This window comes from Pteropus alecto, unplaced genomic scaffold, assembly GCF_000325575.1.
Source record: "Pteropus alecto unplaced genomic scaffold, ASM32557v1 scaffold25, whole genome shotgun sequence".
Lineage (NCBI taxonomy): Eukaryota > Metazoa > Chordata > Mammalia > Chiroptera > Pteropodidae > Pteropus > Pteropus alecto.
In genome coordinates, this window is record NW_006441955.1 from 15,218,539 (window position 1) to 15,239,305 (window position 20,767).

Sequence of the window (20,767 nt, forward strand, 5' to 3'; positions counted from 1 at the left end):
TTCCATAGTGGCTATACCAATTTGCAATCCCGTCAACAGTGTATGAGGGTTTCCTTTTTTCTGTATCCTCACCAGCACTTGTTGTTCTTTGATTTATTAATGATAAGCCATTCTCACAGATATGAGGTGATATCTCATTGTAGTTTTAATTTGCATTTCTCTGATGATTAACGACCTTGAATATCTTTTCATATGTCTATTGGCCATCTGTATTTTCTCTTGGGAGAAATATCTTTTCAGATCTCCTGCCCATTTTTTAATCGGAGTGTTTTTCTGTTGAGTTGTATGAGTTCTTTATATGTTTTGGATATTAACCTTTTATCAGATGTGTCATAAGCGAATGTCTTCTCCCATTCAGTCGGTTGTCTTTTTGTTTTGTTGATGGTTTCCTTTGCTGTACAAAAACTTTTTAGTTTGATGTAGTCCCATTTGTTTATTTTTTTTCTTTTATTTCCCTTGTCCAAGGAGATATATCTGAAAAGAAATAACTGTTAGCAATATCAGAGAGTTTATTACCTATGTTTTCTTCTAGAAGTATTATGGTTTCAGGTCTTACATTTAAGTCTTTAATCCACTTTGAGTCTATTCTTGTATATGGTGTAAGAAAGTAGTCCAGTTTCTTTTCTTTGCATGTATCTGTCCAATTCTCCCAGCACCATTTGCTGAAGAGACTGTCTTTACCCCATTATTTATTCTTGCCTCCTTTGCCATATATTAAGTGAGCATATAGGTGTGGATTTATTTCTAGACTCTCTATTCTGTTTCATTGATCAGTGTATCTGTTTTTATGCCAATATCTTGCTGTTTTGATTACTGTAGCCTTGTAGTATAGTTTGATATCAGGCAGTATGATACCTCCAACTCTGTTCTTTCTCAGGATTGCTGTGGCTATTCAGGGTCTTTTATGGTTCCGTATAAATTTTAGGATGATTTGTTCTAGGTCTCTGAAAAATGCCATTGGTATTTTGATAGAGATTGCATCGAATCTGTAGATTCCTTTGGGTAGTATGGCCATGTTAATGATTTTGATTTTTCCTGTCCATGAGCACGGTATATGCTTCCGTTTATTTGTATCTTCTTCAATTTCTTTTTTCAATGACTAATAATTTTCTGAAAACAGGTCCTTTACCTTCTTGGTTAATTTGATTCTCAGGTTTTTGATGCAATCATAAATGCGTTTGTTTTCTTAATTTCTCTTTCCAAAAGTTCATCGCTGCTGTATAAAAATGCCACTGACTTCTGAATATTAATTTTGTAACCTGCTACTTTACTGGATTCATCGATCAGTTCTAACAGTTTTTTGGTGGAATCTTTAGAGTTCTCTATATATAGTATCATATCATCAGCAGATGACGAGAGTTTTACTTCTTCTTTTCCAATTCGGATACCTTTTATTTCTCTTTCTTGTCTTATTGCTGTGGCTAGGACTTCCAATACAGTGTTGAAGAGGAGTGGTGAAAGAGGGCATCCTTGTCTAGTTCTCGATCTAAAGGAAAACACTTTTATCCTTTCTCCATTGAATATGATGTTAGCTGTAGGTTTTTCATATATGGCCTTTATTATGTTGAAGTATGTTCCCAGTATTCCCACTTTGCTAGAGTTTTTACCATAAATGGATGCTGGATTTCATCGAAAGCTTTTCTGAATCTATTGATATGATCATATGATTTTTATCTTTTGATTTGTCAATATGGTGTATCACATTAATTGATTTATGGATATTGAACCAACCTTGCATCCCAGGAATAAATCCAACTTGATCATGATATATGATATTTTTAATGTATTGCTGAATTTGGTTTGCTAATATTTTGTTGAGAATTTTTGCATCAATGTTCATAAGAGATATTGGCCTATAGTTTTCTTGTTTTGTAATGTCTTTGTCTGGAATTAAGATAATGGTGGCCTCCTAAAAGGAATCAGGGAGGCTTCTGAAACTCTTCTTGAATTTTTTGGAATAGTTTAAGAAGAATAGATGTTAATTCTTCTTTGAATATTTGGTGAAATTCTCCTACAAAGTCATCTGGTCCGGGACTTTTGTTTTTTGAGAGATTTTTGATTACTGATTCAATTTCATTAGTGGTAATCGGTTGATTCTGATGTTCTGTTTCTTCTTGATTCAGTCTTGGGCGATTGTATGTTTCTAGGAGTGTATCCATTTCTTCCAGATTGTCCAATTTGTTGGTGCGTAATTGCTCGTAGTGTTTTCTTATGATCCTCTGTATTTCTATGGAGTCTATAGTTATTTCTCCTGTCATTTCTGATTTCATTTGTTTGAGTCCTCTCTCTTTTTCCTTTGATAAGTCTGGTTAAGGTTTTGTCAATTTTGTTTATCCTTTCAGAGAACCAGCTCTTGGTTTTATTAATCTTTTGTGTTGTTTTCCTAGACTCTATTTCGTTTATTTCCGCTCTGATCCTTATTATTTCCTTCCTTCTAGTCACTTTGGGCTTTGTTTGCTGTTTTTTTTTTTCTAGTTAAGTGTAAAGTTAGATTTTTTATTTGAGCTTTTTCTTGTTTCTTGAGGTAGGCATGTATTGCTATGAATTTTCCTCTTACGTCTGCTTTTGCTGTGTTCCATAGATTTTGAGTTGTTGTGTTTTCATTTTCATTTGTCTCTAGATATCTTTTGTTTTTTTCTTTGATCTCATTAATAACTCATTCATTATTTTTGTGTATTTTCCAGTTTTTTTTCTTGTTGATTTCTAGTTTCATACAATTGTGATCAGAGAAGATGGTTGATACGATTTCAGTCTTCTTAAATTTTTTGAGACTTGTTTTGTGTCCTAACATGTAGTCTATCCTGGAAAATGTTCCATGTGCACTTGAGAAGAATGTATATTTTGCTTCTTTGGGGTAAAATGCTCTAAAAATATCTATTAATTCTTCTTTGAAAATTTGGTGAAATTCTCTTATAAAATCATCTGGTCCAGGACTTTTGTTTTTTGAGAGGTTTTTGATTACTGATTTGATTTCATTAGTGGTAATTGGTTGATTCTGATGTTCTGTTTCTTCTTGATTCAGTCTTGGGCGATTGTATCTGATCTAATATGTCATTTAGGCCCATTGTTTCCTTGTTGATTTTTTTGTCTGGAAGATCTGTCCATTGGTGTCAATGGGGTGTTAAAGTCTCCTATTATGAGTGTATTACCGTTGATCTCTCCTTTTATGTCGGTCAATAATTACTTTATATATGTAGGTATTCATGTGCTGGATGCGTATATACATTTTCTAGGGTTAAGTCCTCTTGATTTATTGATCCCTTTATCACTATGTAATGCCCTTCTTTGTTTCTTATTATAGCATTTGTTTTAAAGTCTATTTTATCTGATATAAATATTGCTACCCTGGATTTTTTTCATTTTCATTTTTTTTTCATTTGCATGAAATATCTTTTTCCATTCCTTTACTTTCATTCTGTGAGTGTTATTTAATCTGAAGTGGGCCTCTTGTAGACAGCATATGCATGGGTTTTGTTTTCTTATCCATTTGGCTACCCAGTGTCTTTTGATTGGAGCATTTAATCCATTTACATTTACTGATAGATACATAGTTATTGCCACTCTATTATTTGTATTTATTTTTTCCTTTTTTACGCCTTCCTTTTTTTTTTTACAGTAGTTCCTTTAGCATTTCTTATAATACTGGTTGTTGGTGATGAATTCCTTAAGCTTTTCCCTGTCTGGAAAACTCTTTATCTCACCTTCCATTTTAATCGAAAGCCTTGGTGGGTAGAGTGTTTGTGGTTGTAGATACTCTTTTTTTCTTAACCTTGAATACTTCTTGCCAGTCCCTTTTGCCTGCAAAGTTTCCAGCAGACATTCTAATGGAGGAACCCTTGTAAGTAACTAGCTGCCTTTCTCTTGCTGCTTTTAAGATTCTCTCTTTGTCTTTGACCTTTGGCTTTTTAATTATGATGTGTCTTGGTGTTGATCTGTTTGAATTCCTCTTGTTTGGGACTCTTTGTGCTTCCTGAACTTGTAAGTATAAATCCTTTGCCAGGTTAGGGAAGTTTTCTGTCATTATTTCTTCAAATAGATTCTCAGTCTCTTGCTCTCTCACTTCTCCTTCAGGTACTCCTATGATTCAGATATTGTTATTCTTCATGTTGTCCCAGAGGTCTCTTAAACTATCCTCATTAAAAAATTTTTTTTTTCTTTTTGTTGTTCTGATTGGGTGTATTCTGCTACCTTGTCTTCTAGTTTGTTGACTTGGTCTTCTGCTTCATCCAATCTACTGTTGAATCCTTCTTTATTTCAGTTATTGTAGTCTTCATTTCCATCTGGTTCTGTTTTTATGGTTTCTATGTCCTTTTTTTATGCTTACTATCTCTCTGTTGAGGTTCTCCTTGTGCTCATCCACTCTCCCCCTAAGTTCATTGAGCATTCTAAGCATTATTTTGCACTTTGTCTCTAATAGGTTGCTTGCCTCCATTTCATTTAGCTTATTTTCTGGAATTTTCTCCTGTTGTTTCATTTAAGGCATGTTTCTTTGTTTTCTCCTTTTATTAGCCTCTCTGTATTCATTTCTATGTCTTAGGAATATTTGTTTCATTTCTCAGCCTTGGCCAGATGGCCTCATGTGGAAGATGTCCTGTGTGGCCTAGTGGTGCACTCTCCCTGATCCCCTGTGCAGGGGGCTCTGGACGTGATCTTTGTGTGGATCATGTATGATCTTCTGTTGTAGCTAAGCATTTGTTGGTGTTTGTACATCAGTGGATGGGATTAACGCTCAGGCTGACTAATTGTGGGAATTAGCTGCATCCATAGGGTAAGAATTGCTGTGTGGGAGCTGACTCCACTGAGTGGGATTTTCCCTAGCAGGCTTGTGTACTTGTTGAGACCACTCTTTGTGTGTACTGCTTATGGGACTAGTCAGGAGTTGCTCTGTTGTGGTCTTGTGCCGGCCTACAGGTACATTGTTTTTGTGGTCCCTTGGGAAGAGGTCCCCAGTAGATCAAGGTCAGCTGCTGCCTTTGATTGCTCAGGGCTACCTGGTGGGAGCTACAGAGTGATCCTCGGATGGCTGTTGCCTAGGCTGGAATTTTAAGTAAGTGGAAGAGACAACACTGTAGGCAGCGGTCAGTTATCTTCTATCCCTGACCTGGGGCAGTTTAGCAGAGGGATCAGTGCTCCTCAAGGCCTGACACTGACTATCAGTTGCCTGTAAGTCTCTGAAATTGGAAGAGCCTCCGGGCGATATGCATGTCGGGTGGCGCAGGGACCCCGGGAAGCTCCTGGGTCTATTGAGTAAATTTCTCCCTGTCACTGCATTGTCAGTTTACATACCAGCACTGTCTCTGTGTCTCCCTGTACAAGTTTCCAATCATAGCAAGGTCAGCTGCTGCCCACCTCCGGCCTGCAAACACCCAAGCTCTATTTAAGAATTACTGAAGTTCGCGGGCATGAATTTGTGGCCTGACATCGAATGCTTCTCCCAGATGAATGAGCTTTGCATGGGTCACACGAACTAAGTGCTGTCGTTTGCTGTTGAATTCAAGAAAAGCATAGGATGGAACTGGATTGCCTGAAAGCAGGCTTGCCACAGATAATTTGTGGATGAGCTGTGGTGTTGTCTCAGTGAGGCATGGGACCATCGGGCCTACACAGCACCAGATTTGCCGCCAGCTGTGGGACTGTGGGCTTCAACAAAGTCAGATACCACAAAACCTCTGAGATCTGCCCAAGCGATACTGTGTCTCGTGCTGGCAGCAGTGATCTTCTCGTCACAGTATTCTCTGAACTTTGCTCATTTCGCTGGCTGAGATCTATTGATTGTGCAGAATACACCACCCCAGGGCAGGGGCAGCTGCCTGTTAAAGTGCAGCGGGCACTTTGTGTATTGGATGGGGCAGGATCTCAGGGAGTCAAGGACCATTAGGCCAGTGGCCTCAGTTTTCTGCCATTTCTGTGTCTGCATGGTTCTGCAGAAGTCACAGATCACATGGAGACAATCTGCTGTTTGGGGCAGTCCAACAGTCCCCTGCAATTCCTTCAAGAGATATTGCAGCTCGTATAGGCAGCAGTAGTCTGCCTACAACTGTTTTCCCCAAAATGCGCTCACTGCGATAGCCGAGGTCTGTTGCCTGCGCAGAATGTGCAACTCCAGAGAAAAGCAGGGCGGGGGAGGTTGTCTGTCAATGGGCTGAAGGTACTTTGTGGCTTGGGTGAAGCAGGATCTCAGGGAGACAAGGGCCATCAGGCCAATACAGCCTCAGTTTTGCTGAAACTTCTGTGCCCGTATGTTCCCACTGTAGTCACAGATCACAGTGAGACCAACTACTCTCTAGGTCCCACAGACCCTTGCGATTTCCCCATGCAGTATTACAGATCTTGTAGGCAGCAGAGGTCTGCCTGCAAATGATTTCCCCACAGCGCCTGCCAGGTGCTAGCCAACGTTTGTTGCCTGTGTGGATTGGAGACCTGGGGGGTTTTATATAGCCTTGTCATTCCTACACAGCTTCAGATATAAAGAAGAACATTAATTGGTTGGCAAGCTATGAAAAATCTGATGTTAGCCGGAGAGTCCTTGAGGTGGGGGAAGGGCAGCCAGGAACGAACTTGTTCTAGCAGGAAATGGCCAGACAGGGTCAGGCTGCCACAGAGTGACTCTCTTGAATTATGTTTCTGCTTCTGTAGGGTTTTATTGGTGGGGAGGGGATATTATTTTAACATACATATTTATATATATAACAAACTTTTTTCCATAGTTATAAGTTATGATTATCCTCATACTTCCTGTAGGCTTCAACATGAAAACTAAATACATCTATTTTTGTAACCCTTGAATCTACATGATGGACACACCAAGCTCAAAGATGTGATTAATATCATTATAACATTTTTCTAGTGAATTTTAGTATTTTAAAGAAATATCAGACACGGAAATGCTGGATATGTAGTAAAAAATCATTGTCAAATTTAAGTGGCATGAACTTGGAAGTTTAAAATCTTTTTTAGAATTGAAAACATTTAATATGTTTAAAGTAAGCTATGTGAAATTTTGGGAGATATTGATTCTCACCAAATAAAAGTCAGAAGTTACTTATTCTTTCTTAAAATTAGTAGGCTAGAGTCTTCTCGATTATACAATTTTTTGGAACCAAATAAAGTCTTCCCAAAAGTGAATACAGTCTACTTCCAGTTAGTGTGGGAGAGTATTTGCCTGGCCGTTGAAATGGTTAGGTAATCCACTCAGCTGAGTTACAGTTGTTTCTCTGCTTAGCATAGTGTGGATATTTGCTGAGGAAAGAGCAGAGCTGTGGGGAATCATTGCCTGGTGGACTGTGGATGATCTTGAAGGAGAGAGTCATGCTTTTGGGAACTATTTGAAAACAATCTGTGGTACCCTATAGGTCTCTTTAAATCAAACTAGAGTACTATGGACTAGCAAATGAAAATGACCTAACTGGAGACTCTAAAGGGGCGTCGTGATATTAATATCAATTTTAAAGTCTTTGCCCATTAGTGGGGAAAAATCCAGAAACAGTACAGACTTACAAGTGTGTATACATGTGTGTATAATAGTGAGTGAAAAAAGGCAAAGAGGAAGGGAGAGAAGGTAGGTGGTGGTGGGGCTCTGCTCCTGGGCCAATAATTTCTATAAAGTTTATGGGAACATATAACTTTTATCTGTTTGTATTAAATAAAAAGCTAAAGGTTTGAGCCAAATAGAGATTCTCAGGAGCTTCTATAATGGTATTATAATAGGCTTTAAAAATGTGGACTCATGTTTAAGAACAGCTGTTACTAAATATCTGTTTTGCGAAGGCATAGGACAATTTAGATTTTCTCAGAATTATATTTTCTCATTTTACTTTAACTAGCAGCTGTTATTTGGGTGTCTAAATCTATGAAAATTAAGAAACTGTAAACATGAGATAATAGGACAATTAGATTTCTGTATGCACCAACAAAATTTCTGAACCAAACTGGTCAGTGTTTAAGAGATGAAAGAGAAAATTAAGTATAAACACATAGATAAACACACGCATGTACACAGAAAGCATACTGACACACACATTATAAACAGAAAGCATACTGACACACACATTATAAGCTCCCAACAATTGTAGTTGCTGTTATATTATTAAGATGTTATCTCTTAGAATTATGACATACTTATCATATTAGACCTACCTAGGTAGTAGCTGGGTATTTCTCTAGTGACTTGGGTATCTTGCAACGACACTGCTAGTCACAGGTTTGATTTGGAGGAAAAAAAATTTTCAGACAGAACAAACAGAATATAAAAATGTTCTTTCTATAAAACGCAGTCATCGGGGCAAGTGGCTTCTTGGTCTTTTGATTTTAAATTTGCAAATCTGTTCTCACGTAGGAGTTCTTTTTGTCTTTTATTGGTATCCTTGGGCTGATCTTGGTTTTTACTGACCATAAATTCTGTGGGAATCTCTTTTGTAATACTTGCAATATGCTTCATATCTTCCTCATTCTTCAAAGGGGAAGTTAAATATTTACTCCTCTAAACTAGAATTATGATTCCCCTAAGCTAGAAGTAATCTCTCTGATTTCTAAATATCACTCCTTCTAGGTAGTTGTGATTCTTTAAACCCAGACATCATGGATTTTTAAGATAAACCATCATTTTTGTACTGTTAAGAAAGAAAAATTCTGCCTATTTAACTATTATGCAATGCTTTCTCATCCTTTAGAATTTTTATTTTATACTCACAGAGAGAGCTTTTTAAGAATTATTTAAATAAAGATTTTTGTTTAACTCATTACTCTTATAATGAAAGTATAAATCAAAGAAATTGGTTAAGGAATTCTTTTTCCTATTCAGAACCTGGTTTTTCTTGAATCAGTTTTCAACTCGGTGCTGTTGATGTCAATATTTTCCCAAACAATATCCTACTCTGGGTTATTGAGAATATTTTGACATAGCACTTCATAAAAAAAATATTTCTCTATTGTTGCTGAGATCTTCTCCTACCTAGGTTGGACCACTTTGCAAATTTTATTCTGGTGTTTATTGATCTTACCATAAGAGATCAACATAAGGTTTCTGGACAACACTCAGGGCTCATATTGTTTTATCAAATGGTTTTTAAAAGTATTTAATAGTTTGTTAACCAAAATATTGATGGGTTAAAATTGTACAGTCTGTCATGAGGAAAGTGTCCAGTTTGTATGTATGCAATCAATGACAACTGGATAGCAGCTGCTACCAGGCCAATAGTGATTGTAAGATGACAGTGATTTTCACAAAGATCCTGATGTCAGGTGTTAAAATATTGTGAATCTTAAAATGGAAGAAATACTCTCTTCCTTGGTATTTCTTAGAATTCAACTAAAATTTTACTTCTGTGAACATTTTGTTGTTCCCTAGGATTTTATTAGTAGCTATTTTTTTCCCTGAAATCTCATAGCATTTTAATTAAAAACACTGAATAATAATTTTGCATGAAAATAAATCATGCACATGGTTACAAAAACTTACTGTAATAAAAAACAGTAGTCCTCTGACATACTGTCCTCACTGTGTCAGTCCTGACCTTGGGAACAACTAACGAATCATTTCTGGTTTCGGTTCTTAAACCCGTGGCTACCTCTCTAGGGCTAAATAATATGCTTTTACTGACTGCTTTTTCTTCTTTCAGTTTTCCCCCCTCCCCTCCTCAACAACTTTAAACAGATATCATGGTAGAAGAGAATTTAGCCTACTAGTTTCACCTTCTTTTTCCTCTTCCAAATATAATTACATTAATTTTCTGAGCTCTTTTATTGGTTACATTTATAATTCCCACCACTATTTCTTGTTCCATTCACTAGTTTCTCTTGACTCCCTGCTCATGAGGTTGGTATATTTCACCCTTTGCTTTCTCACTATCTCTCCTTATATAGTTATACAACCCAAATTTTGACACCTACACAGTGGAGGTTATTGATAATATTTTGTGTTTTGTATTGTAAGTAATTAAATCTTTCATTTTTGTCTATTGATTGAGCCAAAAAGTTGAAAAATCAATAAATTGGGGTGTGTTGTAAATAAATGATTTTTTAGTTGTTAAACAATGGATTCTTTAGCATTTGCTCAAAATTATGCTGTATTTTATTCTGGTTCATATTTAGGACAGGACTTTTGTAAAGCTTTTTAAATTAATTTTATTTTTTATTATTGAGAGAAGATATGTGGGCCTTCTTTATAGTCTTAATTTTCATTTTTTTACTTTCTCTTTTTTTTTTTTGGAATCTAATTTCTTTTGAAGACCACTGAGCTCATATTCAGATTTGGACTAGTGGCTTCAATTTTGAACTATAACTTCCTTTTTCTCTTGTGTTATTCTGGGTTTTGTTTTATCTTCTGCAGCTTCAGAATTATATTATGTACCATGCTGACTCCATTCCTACCTTCCTCCTAGCCATTTCCTCCATCTGTATTCCAGCTGTTATCTGTGCTGGTCATTCTCAAGTCTATAGAGCCATCCACTGAGCTGTAGTCATTCTTTCCTGAATTCATGTTTTCTTCTTTCTTGGGTTACTCCTCTTTTGCTGGAATACCTCACAGAGGTACTTCTCAGAAAGATTCATAGGATATAAATTTTCTAAGTCATTAAAATTACATTTGTTTTTCTTTGATACTTGTTTGGCTAGTAGAATTTTAAACTGTAAGTAATTTTCCATCAGGAATTACTGGATTGTCCTCTAGCTTTCAGTGTTTTGGTCTGAAACACTTGTTTCCATTCTGTTTCTCAATTCCTTTAGTGGTGTTTTCTTCTCAGGAAACTTCCTATCTTCTTTGTTCTGCAATTTTTTAATGATGTATTTAGGAATAGATTGAATTTTTTTCTTTTTAGAACTTGATAGTTCCCCCTCTCCCCCCACCAGTTTGAAGACTTGTGTCTCTTCTTAGCTCTGTGGGAAATTTTCTCATAAAATTTTATTGATTATTTTTTTTCTCCTTTTCTGGAAATACTGTTGGTTGAGTATAGAGCTTTTTTATAAGCATCTTTTCTCTGTTGCGTCCTGCCCCTACTTTGGGCAGGAATTAATTATGCAAATGTTTTTTAAACTTTCCATTGAAAAAAATATTTACAACTATGCATTTAATTTTCCAAAGCTCTTTATTCCTCTGATTATTCCTTTGTTAGAACAGTCTTTGAATTTATAAATGCGAAGTCTTCTGAAATGTCTCTGAGGATACTATGAACATTTTTTCTTTGATTTATCTCTGTATCTGGTATGATAAGTTTTCTTTTGTCTTTCTTCTTACAAGATTTTCTCTTATACTGAAGACTTGCTTTATGTCTTAATGTCTCTAGTCAGCAAGGCTATTAGTGAAGAAATAGGAAGAACGTGAATTCTGTGCATATGAGTGGTGTTTGCCAACCGATAGGCTTCATTTCAAGTACTTAGTGAGGAGCTGCCATTTACACTGAAGGCCCATCCCGTTATATGGCAGGTATAAGGTCTTTACCACATTGGTGCCAAGCCTATACTAATGCAGTGTCTTGGTGGGGTAGCAGGATGTCTTTTTTAGAAAAGTCTGCATGGGATTTTAGGTGTGTTTCTCAGCTATGTGTTTTATTAGTCAGGTTATCTGGCTGTTGCTGAGGTTCTGTAAGTACTTTTAATAAGTTCTTTTTCTACTTTAACTAAAGTTATTTTCATTTGTTTGTAAATCACTCCTCTACCAGTTAGATGGAACTAGATTTGGCCATCGTGATGTGTCTATAAGAGGATGAAGAAGTCAGATATTACATACATAGACAAAAATGTCCTCTTCTTTTAGCCACACATCATTACCCTTCTGCCCTGTACCATTCAGAACCTCTCCAGGATTTTGCCAAGTAGATTTGTTTCCTCATTGATGAAAGTTCCTTCCCCAAATATCCTAGATAGTTATTTCATTTTACTTCATTAATCTTTGCTTCATCTTTCAGAAGTTTGTTTAAATCTTTTTGCTGCTTGTCAACCCTTTCATTCTCTCTGTTCTAGTGAGTTGAAATGATTTACTTTACTGTAATTCTAAATGAAGGAGGAAGAGAAAGTTAATTTACTTGTTCAGGTTGCCATCTTGAATCTGAAGTCCCAAAGTAACTTTATTCGTATTGGCATTATAGTATTTTGACATGTTAAAAAGTCATAAAATAAACAATCGCAAGTATGATTGTTTATTTTGATTCTTTACTTCTTAAAGTAAATTATGATTTCTTGTTAATTTTTATATATGTCTAGCACCTTGTGTGGTAACTTACACTTTAGCAAATATTCAGTTAATATTTAAATGAATTGATTTATGTACAGATTTTTAAGTTACTTTGTAAGTAAGATGCCTATTCTGACTCAATTTTGTTAACTTTATGTCAGCTATGTCTATTAATCATAGCTTAACCCTCTGCATTTTCAAGGAGTTTATTTGTGACAAGGTCACACAATTAGAGTCATATCATGAATTAAAATACTTGAAATTATGTCTCAAAGTGAAAAATGCTTATGTCAGGATGATGAGGATGATATATTTTTTAAATTTCAAAAATAATTTAAATCTTTAACAGTTACTTGATGGGAATAACATGACTAATTTCTATCCTAAATGAAGACATAAAATTAAACATACTTTATATGACAAGGTTACTAGAAGTAGACCAGACTATATTTATTTTGTTAAATTTTTGACTCTTGAAGAAATAATATTTTTAATTTATATTTAAATAAAATGGTTAAATGTTATTGTTTAAGTGAAAGATAGATAGCTTACCCAGCAGAAGGTAAAAGCAAAAATTAGTGGCAGATGGAGTTTATTGAGTTCATTCATCAAGGCAACAGAATTGTCAGACTGGCTTTTCTTACTCATAAACTTTTCTACAAACCTAGAGACTTTTTGAGATCATTGGAGCAAGTTGTAAATAATTTTCTTTCTCCAATCACTCATTCAAACACTGATTGAGACTATTCTGTTCCATATTTAAGTAGAATTTTATATATAAAAATAACACAAAGAATTCTCTATGATAGAAGTTAAACAGTCTGATTTTCTTCTGAAAATCCATAATATAATTTAGTAGAATATAGATTTTTATTTTCCTTTTGTTTAAAGTTTATAGTAATAACTAAAAAGTCAGTGATGTGTTTAATACATGGTGTTTGGTGTGATAATACAAATTGAATTATTGTCTGCACCACCAGGTATCATGGATGCATCATTTAGATCAGACTATGGATGAGTCTTTGTATACTTTATAAAGATTTCTTCAAGTATTTCCAACAAGACACTCTTTTTAACTATCAACATAGAATGACTACATTCCAGAGGAATGTTAGACGGTATTATCTCAAACTCCTCAACTTGTTGTCCATCAATGGCTCAATTCATGGAGCTATACTTGTGGAGGATTGCCTGAAGAATGAGCACTCCATTTATTTATCTATGCCAGGAGTTCTTAATCTGAGAGTTTTAGGTAAATTTCAGAGAGTTGGTTAACCCTTTGAAATTATAGCCCTAATTTTGGGTATATGTGCCTCCTCCTGGCAGTTGGTACATTGCTCTCACCAAATTCTCAACAAGGTCCATATCCAAAAATGGTTAGAACAACCATTCTGAAATTCTCTCTGGTATTAAGCCAAATTCTCAAGGAGCTGAACCTGGATGATATTGGAAAGCCTCTTTTAAAGATCGCTTTTATTCAATTTTGTCTTGGTGTGATGCCACCAGCCTATTTTTAAGAATAATTCAAGAAGGAGTCATATCTTGCCATTCACTCATGCATTCAGTTAATATATATAGAGTACCTACTATGTGTGAAGGATATAATGATGAAAAGGAAATAGTCAAAAAATCCTTTGGTCTGGTGTTTACATTCTAGTAGAGAGAGATAATAAACAAGAAAATTAACAGGTCATATTCACATTAGTGTTGAGTAATAACGAGAAACAAATTAAGCAAAACAGCAGATATGACATGTTTAGATGGGGACGGTATTAAAATTTTAGATAGGCTGGTCAGGGAAGGCTCCTCTGAGAAGGTGACTTGAGCGTAGCGGGGAACAGTGGTTGATGAGGTCAGAGGGGGAACAGTGGTCTAGGACCTTGTAGTGCTGAACAGGACTTGGGCTTTTACTCTGAGTGAAAAGAAGAGTGCTGCCATGTTTTGGGAAGGAGAGACATGATCTGACCTATGTGTTAACAAGACTACTCTCACGGCTGCATTCAGAATAGATTGAATTGAGGAGTGAGTACTGCAGCAGGAAGACCAGTTAGGAGGCTCTTTTGATCTTCAAGGGAAGAGATCATGGTGGCTTAGAATGGGGTATTGGTAATTGTGGGGGTGAGAAATTATTGAATTTTGAAATTCTCTTGAAATTCTGCTACTGTTAGGATGTTCATGAGGATGTTACCTGTTAAAAAATTAGGCAAAATTTCTTTCCATTCTTAATGTTAGGATTATTTGTACATTTTCCTTAAAGAGTTGGTTTTAAGTACTCTGAATTTATAATTGAACAATTTCACTGTGATAAAGCTTAAAGCAAATTAATAACTCGCCCTTAAGAAGTATATTTGAATTAATGCCGTTTTGTATATTAGACTATTTTGGTCACCTTACCATTATTTTCTACTTTGCAAATTTTTTTCCTCACAGTTTAAAATTTTCTGTCACCTTTTTTCTGTATTATTTGTGTTTTTGTAAACCTCCTTAGATTCCTTTCTGGTGCAATTTAGAATGCATATGGTATTTATCTCTTTTAGTCTATGGAAGGTTCCACCTTTCACACTCTCTTCAAGGTTGCGTCTATGCCCTTTTCATACTTGTGATTGGTTCTTTGTTATATAAGAGCAAAACCTGACTGTGGAATTTCAAGCCTTAAGAATAGTTTATGTTTTTCATGGAACATTAAATAGAAGAATGGTTGTCTGATGTAAGAAAAAATCACTCATCTATTTTGTCACTTAACTCAGCATATAATATTCAGTTAACTTAAAAAGCGAGTCAAATCAATTATTGGACTAAATGACTAGTTACTAGTCAGTTCATTTAAAATGCTTAGTCTAGCAATATGTTGTATGTATGACACATCCTAAGTATGAAACTTGCTTTTGGGTTTATTTATAAATTCTGAAAAATTTATATCAGAAACAGGTAGCATAAGAAACTAGGAAGAATTTGCACACATTTCATCTGATTAGCTAATGAGGATTCTAAACTGAACCAATTTTTAGAAATCCTAAAGAAACATTATGATGTCGATGTATAAAGAACCCAAATTTTGCTGAAAAACTGGTAGTCTAAAAAACAAATTTACCAGATTGCGCAATGTTTATACACATCCATTTTCTTCCTATGAGTCATTAAGTTGTGAACTAAAGAAATATATTTTTGTTTGCTAATCACATGGTATCAAATTCGCAGATATGTCTTATGAGACATGTTTCTCACTTAATATTTAATAATATTCTTTGTGGTGAAGATGTGACTAATATTTTTAAATAAAATCTCCCATGATTATGGGCAGCTCCAAAAGGAATTGTAGAGACCATCAGTCCACCAGTCTGATTTGTAGATGAGGAACCTGGGGTCTAGAGTATTGACGTTCCATGTCTTACAGATGATTAGTGAGAGAGCCTAGATTGGCACCCAAAACTCCTGACACCTGATTCAGGGCTTTTTACCTCATATTAATTTACACATAGTGAACTGAATCCCTAATTTTAGATAAAAAAATTTGGAATATCAAAAGTCTTTATGTGTTATTACAAATATAAGCCTGATATATTAAAATAATACTAGCATTCTAATTCATGACATACTAGCACAAATAATTTTATTCATGATGTGGTTCAAATTGAGTAGAATTCATGGGAAAGCTTGTCTCAAGTCACTCTATCATTTGGATATATTCAGCCATCCAGCTTTCCTTGAATTACTCTGGTAACTCTCCAGTGTGAATATAACCTCATCTGCAAATAAACAGTAGGTTTCCAAAAGCATATTGGGAAATTTCCTCCTTTTTATTGGAAATAAATATATGGTCATTACTACGTTATAACCACTTGGCTTTGTAGAATCATAGGAAAGATTTTTTGATTATGTAATATATAAGTATGTGGCTTGCTTTAATTATGTAAAATAGCATGTGCACAGGAATAAACTTATAGTTGTACTTTAATGTAAGATGCTTCTCTAATATCGATCTAGAGTATTATAGATATTTAAAATTTGAAGACTTATTTATAATCCTTTTATGTTTTTCACAGATAGCTTGTATATATGTCAGGTTTCTGGGTGTTTTTTGGGGGGGGGGTATGTGTGTTTTTCTGTGTGTGTTTACTTGTTTTAGATTTATTGTTTTTCAGGTGTACTTCCCTGAAGTAAGATGACTTGTAAAAAATTCTATGTGGCTTTGTTACATTGGGGTAAGTTATTTGCGTTTTAAATGTCCATATATAAGGTAGAGACTTTGTCCTTGGAATGCTATTCCCTTTATTGGCTAACAGAATTTCCTCTGTTTCCAGTTAGGAATTCTCATGTTCATGCTCACTGAACAAAAGTATACGTTTGAAACTGAAAACTCTTCCTAACACTCTGAAAACAGTGTGAAAATAAACACCATTGACAACTCTTGGAAAGAAACTAACGTGTGCCCTTCCAGAACTATAACACACATACACTCATACATACACACACACACGCACACACACACAATTCATATCTATAGTTGCAAAAATAGAATTGGTCTATACATATTCTTCATTTTTCTTTTTCCACTTAACAATTTATCATGACAGCTTTTCAATTTATCATGACAGCTTTTTTCAGTATTTACTGATGTATTTGTTTAATGGTTGCATGACAATGAACTGTATGAATGTACCTTAAATTATTAATATATTTGACCAATTCCCCATTGATAGACATTTCTTTTTCTGTAACAAATGATGCTGCATTAAAATCCATATACATATATCTTTCTATATTTGGAAGAATATTTCTGTAGATTAATTCCTACAGAGGGATTTTTTATGTTGAATAGTGTGTACATTTTTTAATTTGATAGATACTGTGAAATCTTTTCCACAGAGCTTTGTACCATTTGCCATCTAAACATGAGTATATGCATGCTATTCCACTGCATTTCTGCCAAAGGTTCATATTATCATTCTTTTATTTTTTTGCTGTCAGATAAGCAAAAGATGGCATCTCATTTAGTTTTATTTATTTGATTATTTATGAAGTCTAGTACTGTTTATTGACTATTTATATTTCTTATGTGATTTTCTAATCCATATACTTTGACCATTTTCTTGTTGGATTTTATCAGTCTTAAATGATTTAAAAATTTTCCAAAATGTAATAGATATTTAGCTTTTTAGTATTTGTCAGGGTTCTCCACAGAAACAGAACCAATAGGATATCTATCTATCTATCTATCTATCTATCTATCTATCTATCTATCATCTATCTATCTATCTATCTATATATAAATATAAATATTTAGGAAAAGATTTATTATAAAAAGATTTAGTATATGGAGGATGAGATGTCCCAAGGTCTGTATTTGGTAAACTGAAAACCCAGGAGAGCCGATGGTATTAATTCTATTCTGAACACTGTCAGGCTTGAGACTCAAGAAGATTGATGTCAGTTTGAGGCCAAAGAAGGGAAAAGTCTGATGTCAGTCAGGCAGTAGGAGTTCCTTTTAACTCAGCGTTTTTGTTCTTTTCAGGTCTTCAATTGATTAGAGAGGCAAATTTGCATAAGGGAGGGCAATCTGCTTTACTTAGTCTACTGATTCAAATTGTATTAATCCAGAAACATCCTCACAGACACACTCAGACTAATATTTGGCCAAATCTCTGATTACCCTGTGGGCCTCCACAAGTTAACTCTTAAGGTTAACCATCAGGGACCCTAACAATTTATGATGTTTTGCAAATTTTTCTCTCTGCCCATCATTTGCTTTTTAATTTTGTTTTCTTTTACAGTGCACATAATTTATATATACACATTAACACCCTTATACATACTTAGAAACAAGATACAATGATACTTAAATGTTTTAATTTTATTTAGCAAACATAACATTATTAAATTACAAATGTATATACATCAGATTGTTATCAGTCCAAAGTCCATGTGCCCCATGCTTTGAAAGGCCAAAACTTAAAAGGTCAGAGTTTAGAGTAAAGAAAGGTTTATTGATAAGAGAAGGCACCCACTGAAAAGGGAAGTCTAATCTTCAAATTCGTCTTAAGAAAGTTGAGTTAGGAATTTTTTTTTTTTTTTTAAATCAAGGGAAGGGAAAGTGGAAAGAGCTGTTTTTGTAAAACTCAAGCTGCAAGCAGAATTCCTGTAATAATTAGTATGTTTATATGCAAAACAAAGCAGAAACTATTAGCCTGAAGGCCATGGAAACAATGCAGGCTTGAACAAGATGGTGTCAGAGAAATCTAGCATTTCACTCTTTTAAAAGATGATAGTCGAAACTTAATTCTGTGTATCAAGGCACAATTTACTTGGTAATAATTAAAATAAATGACTGTGACACAAAAATGATGGGTTTATTCCCATATGGAAGGTAGATGCCACTTGAAATGCTATTTTTCATTATAACTCCGGTAAACAATAACAAATATCATGTTATAAAGGATTATTGTTATAAAATTATTGGAAATTTCCATCTTGAACAACACCAGAATACTTTCAGAATTAAATGTATGCTAGTGTTTCTCTTGTAGGAATATTCTCGAGAGAAAGCTTACAGATGTTCTTTTAATATCTTGTGATTTTAACTGCCCTGAACCATAGCAAGTTTCTCTTTGAAATTAGTCATACATTACTGATGACTTTTGAGCGTACTATTCATACTTGTTTATGGCATTCTGGTTTTATTTTGATTAAAAAAGAAATCATCTAATTTTGATTGTTTCAAGTTTTTGAAATTAAAGTAAGGCTATCTTTAATAAAAACCTTTTTTGTTCTAGTAAACATTACTTGTGTGTTCAACTAGTTCTGAGCATCTCCTTGGCTACAGACTCTAACGGTGCTCCTATTAGCTTCTCTACAAGTCTTTCTTATTGTATATACTGTTCATTCTTGTTTTAGCCATCTCTATATTTACAGAAAATACCCAGCATAACTCTAATGCTACCATTTTAAAATAAAACAAAACAAAACCTCTGCCACTATCAAAAAGTGATAACAAGCATTCTCTGTTACATTACTTAATTTTTATTAGGCTCTACTTAAATGTTCACATTGGCTTTCCAAGTGGTTTGTGTTTCGATTAGTTTTGTGAATCAGAAAAGTTCCTGGGATATTGTTACCATGATAACATGTTTTCAGATGCAAATTCTGGACTCCTTACTGTTTAGGGTTCATTTGGAGGGAAAGAAATATTATTTGCAAAGGAATGTAAACAGAATAGAATCATCTTTTAATTAAACTGATTCAATAGTTGCCATGTCGATCATGTTCATTATTACATTTTAAATTTCAAATACTTCTTTGAGAAATTTAAGTTAATTTTAGTTCAGCCAACTGAATCTTCCATGTGCAGCTAGAAAATATAATACTTTTAATTAGTATCATAATATATTCATGGTTTTGTAAAACTGAAGAAATAACTTGTTCTCTTTTCATTGAGATAGTCTGATTTTGGAAATGTGTTAGAAAGACTTAACTACAAAGGAACACAATTGCAATGAAGATTTACTTCTGGTGATGTTATGGTAGCTAATTGTTATCACTGTGGTCAAAATAATATCAGCCATGTTAATCATTTTTTGCCTTAATTTTTGCATAGGATACTTATTTATCTTAATTTATATTATAGAAAGGTTTAGAAACCAAACTGTTAATGGTCATTACTTATATATTATTTAAATATTTTACATGTATTATTTTTATAATTTAAAGTTGTGAAATGATTAAAATTTTTTTTTATTTTCTTAAAATTTTATATTAACCTTAATCTTTTAAATATTTATTCCATATAAACCCATACAAAATTCTCAGAATTTTGATTCTATACTAGTTTATATAGGAAGTAATACAACTGTTGGATTATTTGGATAACTTGTCAAAGAGATAATTATTTATTTTGTTTTCAAACAATTAGTTATTAAAAAACAAGTATCACTTTTGAGGATTTTTTGCACAGGATTATGTAATTGTTCTTAATTTTTATATGTCTAAAACATGATAATTATCTTTAATCGGCAATAGAAGTCTCCTGTAAGAAGTGTGTCGCTTCATCAATTCTTTAAGAGTGTATTAAGGGCATGTCTTATGTGATGTCATATATCTGGAGGATTATGAGCAGAGTCAGGAGATCATCCAGCTGTCCTGACTTTGAAAACAAACCCTTTCTAAAAGTTTTCAGTGAAAGTATTGTTAACATTTTGATATTGTTCTCTGTAAGAAATATTAAAACAGCACTTTAATATTTGTTTATGTAATTGCACATCCAGATATTTCTAATTTGTGCTAGAGTTCATTAGAATATTTTTTTAGAAAAGGCAATTGAAATATTTAGCTATAATTTCCTTTCATAACAACATAAATATGTTAGATTCGTGAAGAAAAGGAAACATAAATGTCCAAAAAGAGATGCTAGAGAGTGAAGTTATCTCTATAAATAAACACACCCTCTCAAGTACAATGTGGTGTACAGTGGAAGTGCAAAGCTGTGCATTAGGCGCTGAGCGAACACTTGAAAAGTTAAATAATTACTACTGAGCGCTGGATGGTTTAATCTTAGGTACTTCTTATTTATGTTTTGGTCAAAATGATAAATCGTTTTTTTATGTGTCT

At 34.1% G+C, this 20,767-nt stretch overlaps 1 protein-coding gene across 2 annotated transcripts in view; it reads left to right on the forward strand.

Annotated features, from left to right (window-relative positions):
• Positions 1 to 20,767, forward strand: part of LEPR (leptin receptor) — a 159,187-nt gene that overhangs the window by 85,347 nt on the left and 53,073 nt on the right. For both annotated transcript variants that reach the window (XM_025051972.1, XM_025051971.1), the window contains one exon: positions 16,309 to 16,368. In XM_025051972.1, coding sequence (XP_024907740.1) covers positions 16,329 to 16,368 — 40 coding nt within the window. In that variant the 5' untranslated portion in view covers positions 16,309 to 16,328. The remainder of the gene's footprint in view (positions 1 to 16,308; positions 16,369 to 20,767) is intronic.